General features: G+C 39.9%; 1 protein-coding gene across 1 annotated transcript; it reads left to right on the plus strand.

Annotated features, from left to right (window-relative positions):
• Positions 1-750: 750 nt before the first annotated feature.
• On the plus strand, positions 751-12892 carry LOC125228670 (DNA repair protein complementing XP-C cells homolog). Its single transcript, XM_048133324.1, has 11 exons — positions 751-1171; positions 1972-2084; positions 2206-2470; positions 2863-3046; positions 5285-5445; positions 5693-5940; positions 6062-6303; positions 6993-7218; positions 8483-8654; positions 9200-9354; positions 11328-12892. Exons 1-11 carry the CDS (start codon positions 808-810, stop codon positions 11517-11519), a joined length of 2322 nt encoding a protein of 773 aa, XP_047989281.1. The 5' UTR covers positions 751-807; the 3' UTR covers positions 11520-12892.
• Positions 12893-14719: the final 1827 nt, after the last annotated feature.

Here is a 14719-nt window from a genome sequence, read left to right on the forward strand (position 1 = left end):
TTTTCTACCCTTCCTTTATGCTTCCTTTACAATAAATATTTAACTATCAGTACCTATATTTTGATATTTGTTGTTGTATTAATGTTAATGCTAGGTACTATAAAATAAATACTGAACTAGCCTTTTTCACAGGATTGTTTTTTGACATTTGCAATGTGACGAAAACGAATTAAATTTTGGTTTTAACATAGATATTGTGTGACGTAAAATTGAAAATCCTCTGATGACATCAGCAGCGAAATTATCGTTAATACATCATTTTATCGACACTTCCAATCACTAGTAATTGTCTTTGACCATATTTGTAGGGTTTATTGTAAATAGACAATCTTATTTAATGATGGCTCTTGCACATCTACAGTGCTTACATTCAGCTCAAGTTACGACGTTATTGGGATTCAACTCAACTCGGCTTGACCAGCCTAGTGGACGCTAGCCTTTATGAAACTGCGTCCATTAGCTACTCAGTTTATGAAAACAAAGAACGTGTCACAACTTGCGCTTGCGCAAGTTATTAGCGTAGTGTGCAAGAACTTGTATTAAATTGTTTATTTACACTAGCAATCTATGTAGGAACATCAAATGTCATATTTGACAGCGGCTTCAAAATAATCGCGCGCTCTATTTTCCTATTTCATTTCATTGGCTCTATTATATCATGTTCATCACCATCAAGGTCAAACAAACAAGCATGTTGCGACTTGCCGGAATACTATAAATGGTTATTTTTTGTTGAATGATTGGATTGATTGGTCTTTAAGTGTAACTTCGTATAGTGTTAGTGTTTACTGTGTTTTGTTAAAAAATATGCAAACTCGCAAAAAAGTAATCAAAACCGTTTATAAAGATGAAAACGATAGCGAGCCTGAGGAATCCGGGGATTTTAGCGACTCGGGGTCCGATGCCAAAATATCCGACGTCTCCAGCTCCGAAGACGAGGAACAAGCCGTCTCTTCGGGAGAAGAATTTGAAGACAAAGAATCGAAAAGCAGTAAAGCCACAAAATCAGCACCGCGAAGAAGGCCGCAATTCGCGAAAAACTTTATTCAAAAGATTCTCGATGAATCCCAGGAAGATTTGGGTGAAAATTCTTCCACAAAAGCTTTCTCAGTGAAGGATTTAACTGATGCTGATAAACTGTTGCCTTCTTTCCTCAATCTTTCAGAGAGTGGTTAGTTGACATATTTTGAGGGTTTCTCCACTTTCTCCTTTTGATAATAAAATAATAATTGGTCCTTATTGGCTCTGCATCAAACCGTCTGTCACTGTTAAAGCGTTGGTTAAATTTTACTGTATGGGAAGTTCCATAGACGTCTACTGCGTGACGATGATGTGTCTGTCAAATGTGGTTGATGCAACTGGCCCAAAGTATTGTAAAGTTGATCAGTTGCCTCTGGTGACAACGTCGTGATCAGTTTCCTCTTGCAGAAAACATCCATGCTGATGCATGCACTTTTGCTTGCAAAGCTCATGCATGCTTGATAGTGGCCGTCAATGAGCTGCTCAGTCAGCGTGTGCAAGCTACGTTTAATGCCGTTTGGAAATGTTACCAGTAAGTTCCCAATGTTACTGGTAACATCCCCAAGGAAACTGACAATTTTTATAAGATGGAATTATTAAGACTTTTTTTTTATTTCATAACTTTAATAGGTATTCTCGGAAACATCTATCAATGGTTCAAGTCACACCACAAAAACTTTCATCAACTTAATTTAAATTATGAAAATGTCTGACGGAAACTGAGGTTTGCTCAATTTATACGTAATTAATGTTGTTATTTTTGTTGGGTATTAAATTCCATAAAATATAATTTTATTTATTGTGTTAGAATTTGATGAATTAGTTATTAAATGTACTTACATACATAGTTTTCATTTTTATAAAAATGTGACAATTGAATTTCTTACACACATGATAATTTTCGGATAATACCACAAAACATAATTATCTTGATAATTTCGAATCTTGCAGACAGCAGTGAAGATGAATCTCCCAGAAAACCACCAAGTGTACCTGCCAACACTACTTTCCCGTCATTTGATGATACAGACAGCGACCATGAAACTAAAATGGAGTATCAAGACGTAAGCATTTTACATTAAATATATAAACTGAATACTTGCCATAATGTTGGTCTATGTAAAGCAATACAATCCAAGACATATAGTTATCCATTGTCTTCCTAATTGATGACAATTTTTTTAGGTGTGGTCTGAAAACATACCTGACAAAAGTGATGAGATTGCACAAAAAACTTTCAAAGAATTGGAAATTCACAAAACAAAAGTCGAACAGACAAAAGCTTCAATTCTTAACTACAAAGCTGTATCTTCTCGAGCTTTTGATGTCAGGGATCTTTTAGCTCAAGGAGAGGAATTACTTCCAGAGCCTGCAGAAATCAAGAATACTAAAAGAAAAAAGAAACAATATGTCAGTGACTCCGAAATGGAGGATTGGGAGGAGGTAAAAGGTAATTTTCTATTTATTTAGGATAAAAAAAGTAGTAATATAGAAACAAATATTGTAAGCATTGAAATGAACATGCACTACCATCTGGCTCTCTGAGAGAAGTTCTTCTCAGTCATGCCCTCTTGTCAGATGGGTCGTGGTGATGCGTTGGTCGAGTCTTGCGCCACTGTTTCTCTCTTGATGCGGTGCCATGCAACTCTATTTTTAGAAGAGTGAGAGTTGTGGTTTACGCTGAAGTGCATCACATATGCAATAAGATCTGTCCGTCGTGTGGGAGAACGCCCACAAGATAGGTATTTTGCTCTCAAATTTCCCTTGCACCACCAAAAGTTACGGGTGATATATCTTCTTGTAAAGTAATCATAAAATAAAGTAACTTTTTAACATTTTCAGAGTCAAAATCACTTCCAGCATCCGGTCTGCAGGTGGTTGTTGACTTCCCCGATACTGTCCGCAGGAAATCTAAAAAGATAGATGTTGAGATGATGATGAGGAGGAAAATGAACAGGGTTAAAAAAGAGTACCAAGTGTACATGCATAAGGTCCACGTCTTGTGCTGGCTGGGCCACGGAACTATGTAAGCTCAGTTTTAAATGACCAGGAAATAATGAGTGCAGTATTAACACTAGTCCCATCGAAAGAATGCTACCCGGGTGAAAGAGTTGATGTGAAATATGTTGAACAGATCACTAAATGGTTTAAGAACAAAATGACTTTAGTACAAGATAAGCATGAGAACAAATTCAAACCTAAATCGCCCCCTCTTAAGGATATCTTGTTGAAAGAGATTAAGAACAAAACAGTTTCAACTAAGAAGTTTATGATCTTCATTTTTGTCAGCATGTTAAGGGCTCTCGGTCTACAGTGTCGAGTCATGTTCAACTTTGTAACATTGCCAATTAGGCCGCCTAGTTCTGAACTCTGTTCTTTATCTACCAAACAAAAAAATGAAAAGCAAAATGCGGAGCCTAAAAAAGAAGATACAAATAAATCTGCTCAGAAAAAAACATGCACATTGAAGAAAAAGTCAAAAGAAAGTATACCACAAGTTGATGGAAATTATGATAGTGACATGGATGTGGATGATAGCTATTTTAGTGATACGAACATTATGCAAGTTGATGGCAATGACGACGGTAATATTGAAGCTAAAAGTCGTAAAACTAGACGAAGTCAAGCACCTAGAGCCACGGAACAAACAGAAATGGATGAGGATGTTTCACCACCTAAAAGAACAAGACGGAGTGCCGCCAATCCCTCAAACTCTGAACCATTGAACATTGTATCTGAAAATAAAACTTCACCAAAGACGAGTAACAGAAAAGTCAGTGAAGTTAAATCTAAATTTGAGGACACAAAACCGGTCAAAGTCGAGCCTAGTAATAAAGCTTCATCAGTTTTTAAGAAGCTTTCTTCAAAAGACATTGCAAAGCTAATAAAGAAAATGAACCTAAGGAAAGCAAACATGAAATTTCAAGTTCTTCACAAGAAAGTCCAAATAAAAAGAAAACAGCTCCAGAACAATCTGATCCTCCAAAAATTATTGTCACTAACGAAAAAAACAAGGCAGTCTTCGAAAGTAATAGCAGTGCTGAACTGAGCAAATGTACTACAAGGAGCAGATCTAAAAATGCAGACGTAAAAAACATGCAAAACGCTAAAGATTCTATTAATAATAACACTAAGACTAGATCAAAAGTGCTGGCACTTCTGACTCTAGTAGCACATTCGTTAAAAGTAATACTGCACAGAACAAATCAGCTACAAGGAGCCGATCTAAACCTGTAGACGTAAAGAACGTGCAAAATGTTAAAGCTTTTGTTGATACAAATACAAAGACTAGATCAAAAAATGCTGACACTACTGAAACTGGTACCACCTTCATTGAAAGTAATACTGCACAGAGCAAATCTGCTACAAGGAGCCGATCTAAAACTGCAAACTTAAGAACCGTTCAAATTGCTAAAGATCATGTTAATAAAATTACTAAGACTAGATCAAAGAGTGCTGGCACTTCTGACTCTAGTAGCACAATATTTGAAAGTAATACTGCAAAGAACAAATCTACTACAAGGAGCAGATCTAAAACTGCAAACGTAAGAAACATTCAAAATGCTAAAGATCCTGTTAATAAAAATACTAAGACTAGATCAAAGAGTGCTGGCACTTCTGACTCTTGTGGCACAATATTTGAAAGTAATACTGCAAAGAACAAATCTACTACAAGGAGCAGATCTAAAACTGCAGACGTAATAAACATTCAAAATGCTAAAGATCCTGTTAATAAAAATACTAAGACTAGATCAAAGAGTGCTGGCACTTCTGACTCTAGTAGCACAATATTTAAAAGTAATACTGCAAAGAACAAATCTACTACAAGGAGCAGATCTAAAACTGCAGACGTAAGTAACATTCAAAATGCTAAAGATCCTGTTAATAAAAATACTAAGACTAGATCAAAGAGTGCTGGCACTTCTGACTCTAGTAGCACAATATTTGAAAGTAATACTGCACAGAACAAATCTGCTACAAGGAGCAGATCTAAAACTGCAGATGTAAATAATGTGCAAAATGCTAAAGATTCTCGTGATACAAACACAAAGACTAGATCAAAAAATGCTGAAATTTCTGAAACTGGTAGCACGTTAGTTGCAAGTAATAGCAATACTGCACAGAGCAAATTTACAACAAGGAGCCGATCTAAAACTGCCGACGTAAAAAACGTGCTAAATGCTAAAGACTCTATTAATAACAACACAAAGAGTAGATCAAAAAGTGCAGGCACTTCTGAAACTAGTAAGTATTTAAATGACAGTGAAAAAACACCAACCAAGACTGATCCTAAAAAAACTAAGAAAACACTTAAAGACATGGACGATGAGCTGAGAGGAAGAAAAACAAAGATATCTCCTAAGAATGCTGTGAGGATGGAAGAGTCACTAAAGAATAAAGCGGTAAAGAAGAAATCTGTAAAAGGTTTGTTTTAAATGTTTTTTAAATTAGAGTTAAATACAAATGTTTTTGAAATTAGAGTTTTGGGGAAGTGGTTGCCAGAGACTCAATTAATGCACCATACTAAAATTTTATACTTGATTACTCGCGCCTGAGTAGAAAACAGCGGTCAATTAAAATATGCTGAACTTCTTTCATAGAGAAAATTTGTGAGTGCCAGAGTAAAATTGGTTGCAACTTGAAATGTGAAATTGAATCTTTATTTTAACAGGAAAATCAAAAACCAAAAGCGATAGCGATTACGAACCCGAAGCCTTAAGTGACGACGATTTCAAACCGAGCAAGATCAGTCCGAAGCCAAGTGACAGTCGGAAGATCGATCGGCGCGTGTTATCCACAGACGATGAAGCGCCTAGAGACAAGACGGACGTCTGGTGCGAAGTGTTTGTCGAGGAGTTGGAGCAGTGGATAGCTGTCGATGTGGTGAAGGGGCAGGTTCACTGCACTAATGAGATTTATGTGAGTGTTGCCAAGTTTTACTTCTTAGATGTTTATCTTGTCTGTTGGCCGGCTGAAATATTATCCAGATGGCAGGCTTGTCATGTGATTCTGCTTGTTTCTTATCGTAAAATGTTTACAGAGCCGAGCAACTCACCCCGTGTGCTACGTAGTCGGTTGGGACAACAACAACTACCTCAAAGACCTGACGCGTCGCTACGTGCCTCACTGGAACACCGTCACCAGCAAACAACGAGCCGAACCCGTCTGGTGGGACACGGCTATATCGCCTTGGAAGGGACCAAGAACGCCACGGGATAGAGAAGAAGATGAGGCTCTGGATAGGATGCAGTTGGATGCCCCGCTGCCTACGAGTATCGCTGAGTGAGTTAGGTTTATTATTACATACTAGTTTTAGTTGATGTTGAAATAACAACTGCCTCAATTACCACATTACTTTCGTCACTGTACGGTGTCACACGCAGAAAGCTGAGCGTGTTTTTTTATTATTATAAATGGTCTTAATCACAGATGTCATATATACCATAGATCAAGCAAACGTATCTACTTAGCGTGTCAAATGAACTCAGTGAAATCCACTGAGTTGTCCGTCTTTACTCGCAGCTTGCAGCTTTCGGGCGTCAATTTTTGTAAGTTGAAGTCAACCAAAACATAAAAAATGCCTCGTTACGTGATATTCAATTGCAACAACACAAAAATTATGAACAATCAAGAGCCTGAGACATATTTAAAATTACAGGCAAGAATCAACTTCTGTACAAAATTTGACACGCTCGGCCCCTATACAATACAAATATATGAATTTGTTTCTTCTATCTAAATTAAGTTCTGTGGTCTTAATCTTGGCCACAGACTAGCCAAAGGATGTGGCCTACGTTGGAGTGAGCTCGTCCAGAAGATGCGTGTTTACCCTTGAGTTGAAGGGCTTCTTATGGTGGGACACGGGTATCTCACTGTGGAAGGGGCCCCGCACGGCGCGGGACACGATAAGAAGAGGAGGTTGTGGTAATTCGCCGAGCTTCTGGGAACTAATATTTTTTATTCGTTCTCAGGTATAAAAATCACCCTCTCTACGTGTTGAAGCGTCACCTATTGAAGTACGAGGCTCTGTACCCGCCCAACACGGCCACGCTCGGGTTCGTACGCGGGGAGGCGGTGTACCCACGTGACAGCGTGTGCGTCTGCCACTCCAGGCACACGTGGTACAAGCTGGCCAAAGTGGTGCGGCAAGGGGAGCAGCCGTACAAGATCGTCAAAGCGAACCCTAGGTGGGATAAGGTGGGTTACAATGAAATCAAGAGTGAACAGGCATCTTCTGGGCGAGCTCACTCCATCATAGGCCACGTCTTTGGCTAGTCTGTGTCCAAGAGTAAGCCCATTTATAATTAAAAAAAATGAATATTAGTAGGACCAGGGGCGGCTCACTCCGCGATTCTATCGCCGCGCTACAAGTACATGTCGGGGGCCGCGAGTTCGCGGTCCATTCTGTGGTGACGACCTTCGCGCGGCGCAATAAAATTCAATGTCGGCTGCTCGCGTGCGGTCCGTTTGTTAATGTAGATAAGAATTTAGAATGGCGGCATTTTGTGAACATCAAAGGAGTGAGCCTTCTGTACTGTACTATTATATATTCCGTGGTAGGACTTACAAACGAAGGGGTTAGTGCATAACCTTAAATTTAAAACAATACAACAGTCAACACTCATTGGGGAATGCAATCCCTCGCAGTTCGCTAAATAAGGACAGTCAACCCCTGTCCGCTATCATTTGTAGGATGCTGTTGGGTTGGGGCTGGCGCACACGCATGGTAGTATAGAAATAGTCTACGCGCGCCGCTGCGAATATCCCCGATGCGCTACAGAAACGAGGCAGCTCAATCAAAACCCAAAACGGATGCCCAAAACTGGACATTAGAGCCCTGTATGCCCGTTGCGTACCTATACGACGCCCACAAATAGGCTAGTTTCCTATACTTAGTTAAAATATTTTATGCAGTGCACACTGCACAAATAAAGCACCACATAATTATAAGAAAAACAGGGACAGTAGTGATGTTTAAACATAATTTCCATTTAATAAGTCAAAGAGAAAGATATAAAGTAAATGAATTTACCGTGACGTCACACGCTGTGAATACACATTTTACTTTGACAGTAACTCTATAATACTCGATCCTCTTTGGTTTGTATCTTCTTTTTGTATCCTGTTTATTTTGGAGTTTAGCGCCTTGGTGTTAACTGTAATTCTGTGTTACTTTTTTGTAGATAAATAAATAATAAATGTTGCTATCTAACAGTTAAAGTTACCTATTCATCTTATTTTTAATCCTCGACGCGAAAACGACGGGGTGTTATAAGTTTGACGTGTCTGTATGTCTGTCTCTCTGTTTGTGTCTGTGGCATCGTATGGTCCCGAACGGATGAAAGTTTGAAAGCTGAATTAGTTGGGAGTGTTCTTAGCCATGCTTCATCAAAATCGGTCCTTTATGTAGCGGTCGGGTTTTTTCTAAATTTTAATTTTGTGATTCTTTATTCGTTTGCAGGTAGCCCGCAAGGTGATAAGCGTTGATGAGCCGCTAGAAACATTCGGGTCGTGGCAAGTGGAAGACTTCGAGCCGCCGGCAGCCGAGAACGGAGTCGTGCCTCGCAACGCGTACGGCAATGTCGAGCTGTTCAAGGCCTGCATGTTGCCTAAAGGCACCGTGCATATCAAGCGTAAGTAGAAGAGTAACTGGCAGCCGAGAACGGCGTCGTGCCTCACAACGCGTACGGCAACGTCGAGCTGTTCAAGCCCTCCATGTTGCCTAAAGGCACCGTGCATATCAAGCGTAAGTAGAAGAGTAACTGGCAGCCGAGAACGGCGTCGTGCCTCGCAACGCTTACGGCAACGTCGAGCTGTTCAAGGCCTGCATGTTGCCTAAAGGCACCGTGCATATCAAGCGTAAGTATATCAGTAAAAGGTCCTATAGATAGTGAGACTTACGGCGACGTTCAAGGCCTGCATGTTGCCTAAAGGCACCGTGCATATCAAGCGTAAGTAGAAGAGTAACTGGCAGCCGAGAACGGCGTCGTGCCTCGCAACGCTTACGGCAACGTCGAGCTGTTCAAGGCCTGCATGTTGCCTAAAGGATATTTGTCCTTGAGTCATTGATGATTTCCATGTATTTGATCTGAGAAACCACAACACAAGCCCTTGAGCTTACCGTGGGACTCTTCAATCTGTGTATGAATGTCCTACAATATTTATTTATTATTTACAGTGCCTGGTTTAAACAAAGTGGCCAACAAGTTGAACATAGACTGCGCGCCGGCGCTCACGGGTTTCGACGGCAACCGCGGCTGGCCGCGCCCGCTGTACGACGGCTTCGTCGTCTGCCAGGAGTTTGAGGAAATCATCACGCAGGCCTGGCTCGAGGTAGGAATGAACCATTCTACAGTTTATGAGTGTAAGGCCGTTTTCACATTATCCGATCCGATATCGGATGTGGGAAGGATGTAAAATGTAAGATTTATGCGCTTCCAGGTCTTAATTTATGTATTTAATAGATCACTATTACTAAAAAACGATATAAAACGCAAAAATTGCGGATGGCACTTTCCTACAACAGTTTTTGTCCGAGGCACCATCGAACTGCCGATATTGGCAGGACGCTTCCGAAATTTTTTGGCATGCCGGACCCCCCGCCAGTTGTTATTGTTTGATACAAAATCATACTTCATTGATTTGGAACAATGCGTTTTATCGGACCGACATCCGACACTATCGCAATTGTTTATCGGAGGAAGGATGTCGGTCCGACATTCGATATCGGATCGGATAATGTGAAAACGGCCTAAGGCTGGTTTTAGTGTCGCGCGGAGCAATCCGCACGACTAGTTTGTATGAAGTTGTCCAGAAAACCAGCCTATGCATGGTCTGAGTGGAAACTCGGAGCGTTTGGGTCGGCAGGGCATGCACGTTATGTTTCTGTTTGTGTTGTAATGTGTAGTAAGTCTTGACTGTTCACGAATTAATGTTATTCTATCCTATTCTATTCCATGCAGCGTAGACGATTGTAGACAATCATTTTCCACCTATACCTATTTCGAATGCCACCAGTATGCTACAAAACAAGAATACATGTCAATTACAAAGTAAGCAGACTAGGGATGTTGGACCTTCAGTCCGCATCTGCCAACTAAACATCGAAGGCATTAGCCGTTCAAAATGTGACTACTTGCATAGAATCCTGATGGAGCAAAAAATTGACATAGTGTGCATTCAGGAAACGCACTCCAGAGACGAACAAGACGATGCAGCGTGAACTCAGGATACTTGTATGAGCATCAATTGACAACATTTCATATTTTTGAGTACTACTTTTTATTGTTTGGTTTGAAAGAACTCGATACTAAAAAATATACGTATTTTTTTATTTTTCCAAAAACTGCTATTTTAATGAGAAAATCCCTTCTTATTACTACTTCGAGCAGAAAGAGCGTAAGTTACAAACGTCAAGACACAGCTTTATGACGTCACATGTGTTGTTTCTAGGCTTGTGCCGTTTCGTTCGTTGATCGGAGCGCTCCGATCTCGTTCAATCGCTCCCACGAACTAGTTCGCTCTTTTAGGTCTTTTGCTTATTTAGTTCAGACAGACCAGTGACCACTGCGGTCGGAAAGATCAGAACGAATGGGACCAAATAGTGTCAAAATGATATGAATAGTCAACAGATTCCGGGCCGAAAGGTTGTAAGGGTGTAAGTAACCGAAGTTTAATATGAAAACTTGACTTTTTTTGGTGCTCTGCTAAGTAGCTCTCGCTCTCGGTCGGCGGAAAGATTCAGTTCATTTCGGTCATTGATGGGATTTTATTCCTAACAGTTCATAGTTCGTGAACGACACAAGCCTAGTTGTTTCATAACCTAAGAAAATGACAAAATCATTTCGAAAAAAAAATTTTAACAGTCAGCTTAAACAGTCCGGTATGTCTGACTGTCAAGTGTCACTGTCAACCAATAGTGAATGACTACGAACCATAGACAAGCCATGACATTTTTAATATCTTTGCTACGAACTGTGATAAGTGTCACTGTCAAACTCAAGTGACATCCCAACTGGAAGATTTTTTTGTTATAGTGGCAGCTCTAAATCAGCTATTTGACGTCACTTCCCCTTTAAACTATTTTTAAGATTTTTTATACTAAAAATACGGAAAAAAAAAATTAAAAAAATTATTTATGTTATCTACAAGCGTATATCTCGAAATGGTTTTCGATTTAGGGAAATTGACAATTTTGAAACGTTATCAGCTGCACGCCCCGCCCTGTTTGCCGTTCCGCGATCCAGTTACATTCATGAATGTAACTATCTAGGCACCGTTCCACTAGTTCATTCATTGATTTACAGGATCAAGAAAAAATGGAAAGACGCGAGAAAGAAAAAACCGAAGCAAGAGTGTTCGGCAACTGGAAGCGGCTGATCAAGGGTCTCATGATCACGGAGAGGCTCAAACTGAAGTACGGGTTCGAGGAACCTAGCACCTCGGACAAAGCCAAGGGCCCTAAAGGATCTAGGTTTGTGACGAAGAAGAAAAAGTGATAAGGTAAAAAAAAAAACGTTTATTCAGAACGTAAAGCTTAACCCTGTTACATATCTTCTGCCAAACCACTTCGTGGTTTGTTGGCAGACGAGGCTCCCATACACTTATCAAGCTACGCACCTCATAGTTTTTAGATATATGTATAATATTTATATATATATAAGTTTAGAGGTAAGATGCTGATGGTGTCATTATCTTGAGTACTACTCGAAAGTTCGAAGCCGACCATGTCGGAAAGCGGAGAACCTTCTTCAGCCGTTCCCTCAATGCTGAGGATCGTGACATCATGTCAAGTCATGTCTGTTGAACACTAGGTCCCTCCATAATCATCTGTTCCTCGCCCATCGCATGACCTCGTGCAGTTTTAATTGCATGGGTGCAGTAATTTGAACACACATTAGTAGGGGGAGGGGGAGTTCAACTTTGCCCGTCATAATTATTCTCCAGGGTATGTGGCGGGCGACATGAGATGTGACCGAAATAACTAACTGTAACCTATGGACGCCTGCAACTCAAGAAGTGTCACATGCGCGTTGTCAACCCATTAGAAACTACAGTGTACAAGTTCCAAGGAGGGGTCGCGTCGCATTGCCGACGACTCAAAGGACAATTACAAATTAGTTCCATAGGTCCTTCCGTCGCCAGCACACTCCTCATTGAGCTCTGGCAGCCTTACAGCAGGAACTGTCAGGAACACAACGCTATGAGTAGGGTCTAGTGCTATTTGGCTGCGGTCTTCTGTAAGGCGGAGGTACTTCCCCAGTTGCGCCTGCTCTAGCGAGCCATTCAAGCGAGATGATATCCGCTGTGCTGTGCCCTACCAGCCTACCACACATCAATATCATTAGCTATGTCCTACCTCCTACAAGCACTATTAGTACTGATTTTTTGACTACTATTAATATTGTAATAAGTAACCGTCTTCCCAGCTGTGATAAATATTGAATGTAATTCTAAAATTATCAATTTACCAATGAAACATTACCGCCTATACACTTCAATTATGTACTATCTTTTGAGATTGTTAAACTTACTTTAGTTAGAAATAAGCCTTTAGTTTTAATTATTTCTACGGGTATTGATTTTTAGTAGTGCTAGTGTAAAATAATGTTTACTTCTTGCGAATTTGTGTTATGTATCGTAAGGCCATGGGCAATTTTTCAGATTTTGAATTTGAAACCTAGTTTTATTTGTATAAGAGTTCAAAACTCGAATATATTTTGTACTTGTACAAGTACGCATAAGTAGAATGCAAGACCTATGAGGTTAAGATTCGTACCTGATATGTAAATGTTGCAATTTAAGCTTGTATTGTTTGTTTGCATGTTTTTTTAAATGTAATAATTATTATCAATTTCAATTAAAAGTTTCAATTTTACATGGTTGGTTTATCTTGGTAACCATAAACACCAGCATCTAGATATAATTCAAATATTTCGAACTGAACTTCAATTGTGTCGCTTAACTTCAAACTTGTGTTAATCCACTCTGGTATAAGGTTGATTATCTTTCAGATCAATATTATATTTTTCATATAATCAACCTTAAAGGAGAATGGATTTACCCAAGTTGGAAATTAAGTGACACAATTTATACAGTAGAAGGCTAAAAGCGTAGATATTGATTTGCGAGATCTCGCAAATACCGAGATCTTGCAAAATTAGACTTCTCCAAGCTTGCAAGTACTGAGATTGATGATTTAGCTGCAAGATTGCACAGCCTATTAGGTAAGTGTAAATAAATGTTAGAATTTCCCCTAACATTTAAAAAAAAACATTCCTCATCTCATAATTATGCTAGTTAGTAACTGGAATGACGCGATAGACTACGTCGGAAACAGATGCCTCAACCTCACCGTCCAAGGCCCTAGGTCACGCGGCCGCGGTAGGCCTAAGAAGCCCTGGCTGGACGTCGTGACAGCGGACATAGAAGAGAACAATCTCTCACCTCAGGATGCCGAAGACCGGGCAAAGTGGAGAAGGCTGAGCAGGAAAGCGGACCCTGGCGCGAGGCCGGGGAAACGCTAGGTTGAAGAAGAGGTACTAAAAAAGGCGTCAAATTCGAAAAATGTAGGGCATACCTGCCAATTGTCTTCATAAAATGCGAGCCTTCCGAAACCTTAATGTTGGAAGAATCATCAACGAGTCATACAACTTAAAAATTGATGAAGTGTAGGGTGAAAGTTTCATTCCCATATAATTGTGAGCGTCAGGACCCCTGGACTACTACAGATATTTGATGTTTAGTACATACTAAAATTTAGTACCTATTTGATACTATTTGGTACCTGAGTACATATATTTGGTACCTCCACTGATATCGAAAAATCGAGCGAATAAAGTGGCCAGACATTCTGACGTCAGGATGTCTGGACCATTTTTGGTTTACATAGTTCTAGACAACACTACTAATTGATATCTTAGTCAATATTTACTACCTATTTGGTACCTGTCAATATATTTTTTTCAAATTTTTTTGGCGTACCAGAAAAAAGTTATGATGGAATTTAAAGTTGTGAGCCCAGCCGTGGCGTTGAAGTATGTAGCGCCTGTCAAAAGAATAGAGGCAAATCCGCCTGCCTTCCTGCGCGTCAAATAGGAATTTATTTTTAGGCACTCGCACATCATCTCTACTGACTAGTGGCATTAATATAGTCGAAATATAAAAGTAATTAGTGTAATTACACTAGTTTTCCTAAACTAAATTCCTATTTAGGTTGACGCGCGCAGGAGGGCAGGCGGATTTGCCTCTATACTTTTGACAGGCGCTACATACTTCAACGGCACGGCCGGGCTCACAACTTTAAATTCCGTCATAACTTTTTTCTGGTACGCCAAAAAAATTTGAAAAAAATATGTTGACAGGTACCAAATAGGTAGTAAATATTGACTAAGATATCAATTAGTAGTGTTGTCTAGAACTATGTAAACCAAAAATGGTCCAGACATCCTGACGTCAGAATGTCAAATAGGTACTAAATTTTAGTATGTACTAAACATCAAATATCTGTAGTGGTCCAGGGGTCCTGACGCTCACATATAATTTTTGGACTTCGCGCATTTTAGTATGTAATCAATTTGGTAAGGCGACCTTCTTCAGTCGTTCCCTCAATGCTAAGGATCGTGACATTCATTATGTCATTCTGTTGAAGACTAGGTCACTCTATAGGCGTCTGTTCCTCGCCAAGTGCACAGCCTCG

Source organism: Leguminivora glycinivorella, chromosome 8 (assembly GCF_023078275.1).
Source record: "Leguminivora glycinivorella isolate SPB_JAAS2020 chromosome 8, LegGlyc_1.1, whole genome shotgun sequence".
Taxonomy (NCBI): domain Eukaryota; kingdom Metazoa; phylum Arthropoda; class Insecta; order Lepidoptera; family Tortricidae; genus Leguminivora; species Leguminivora glycinivorella.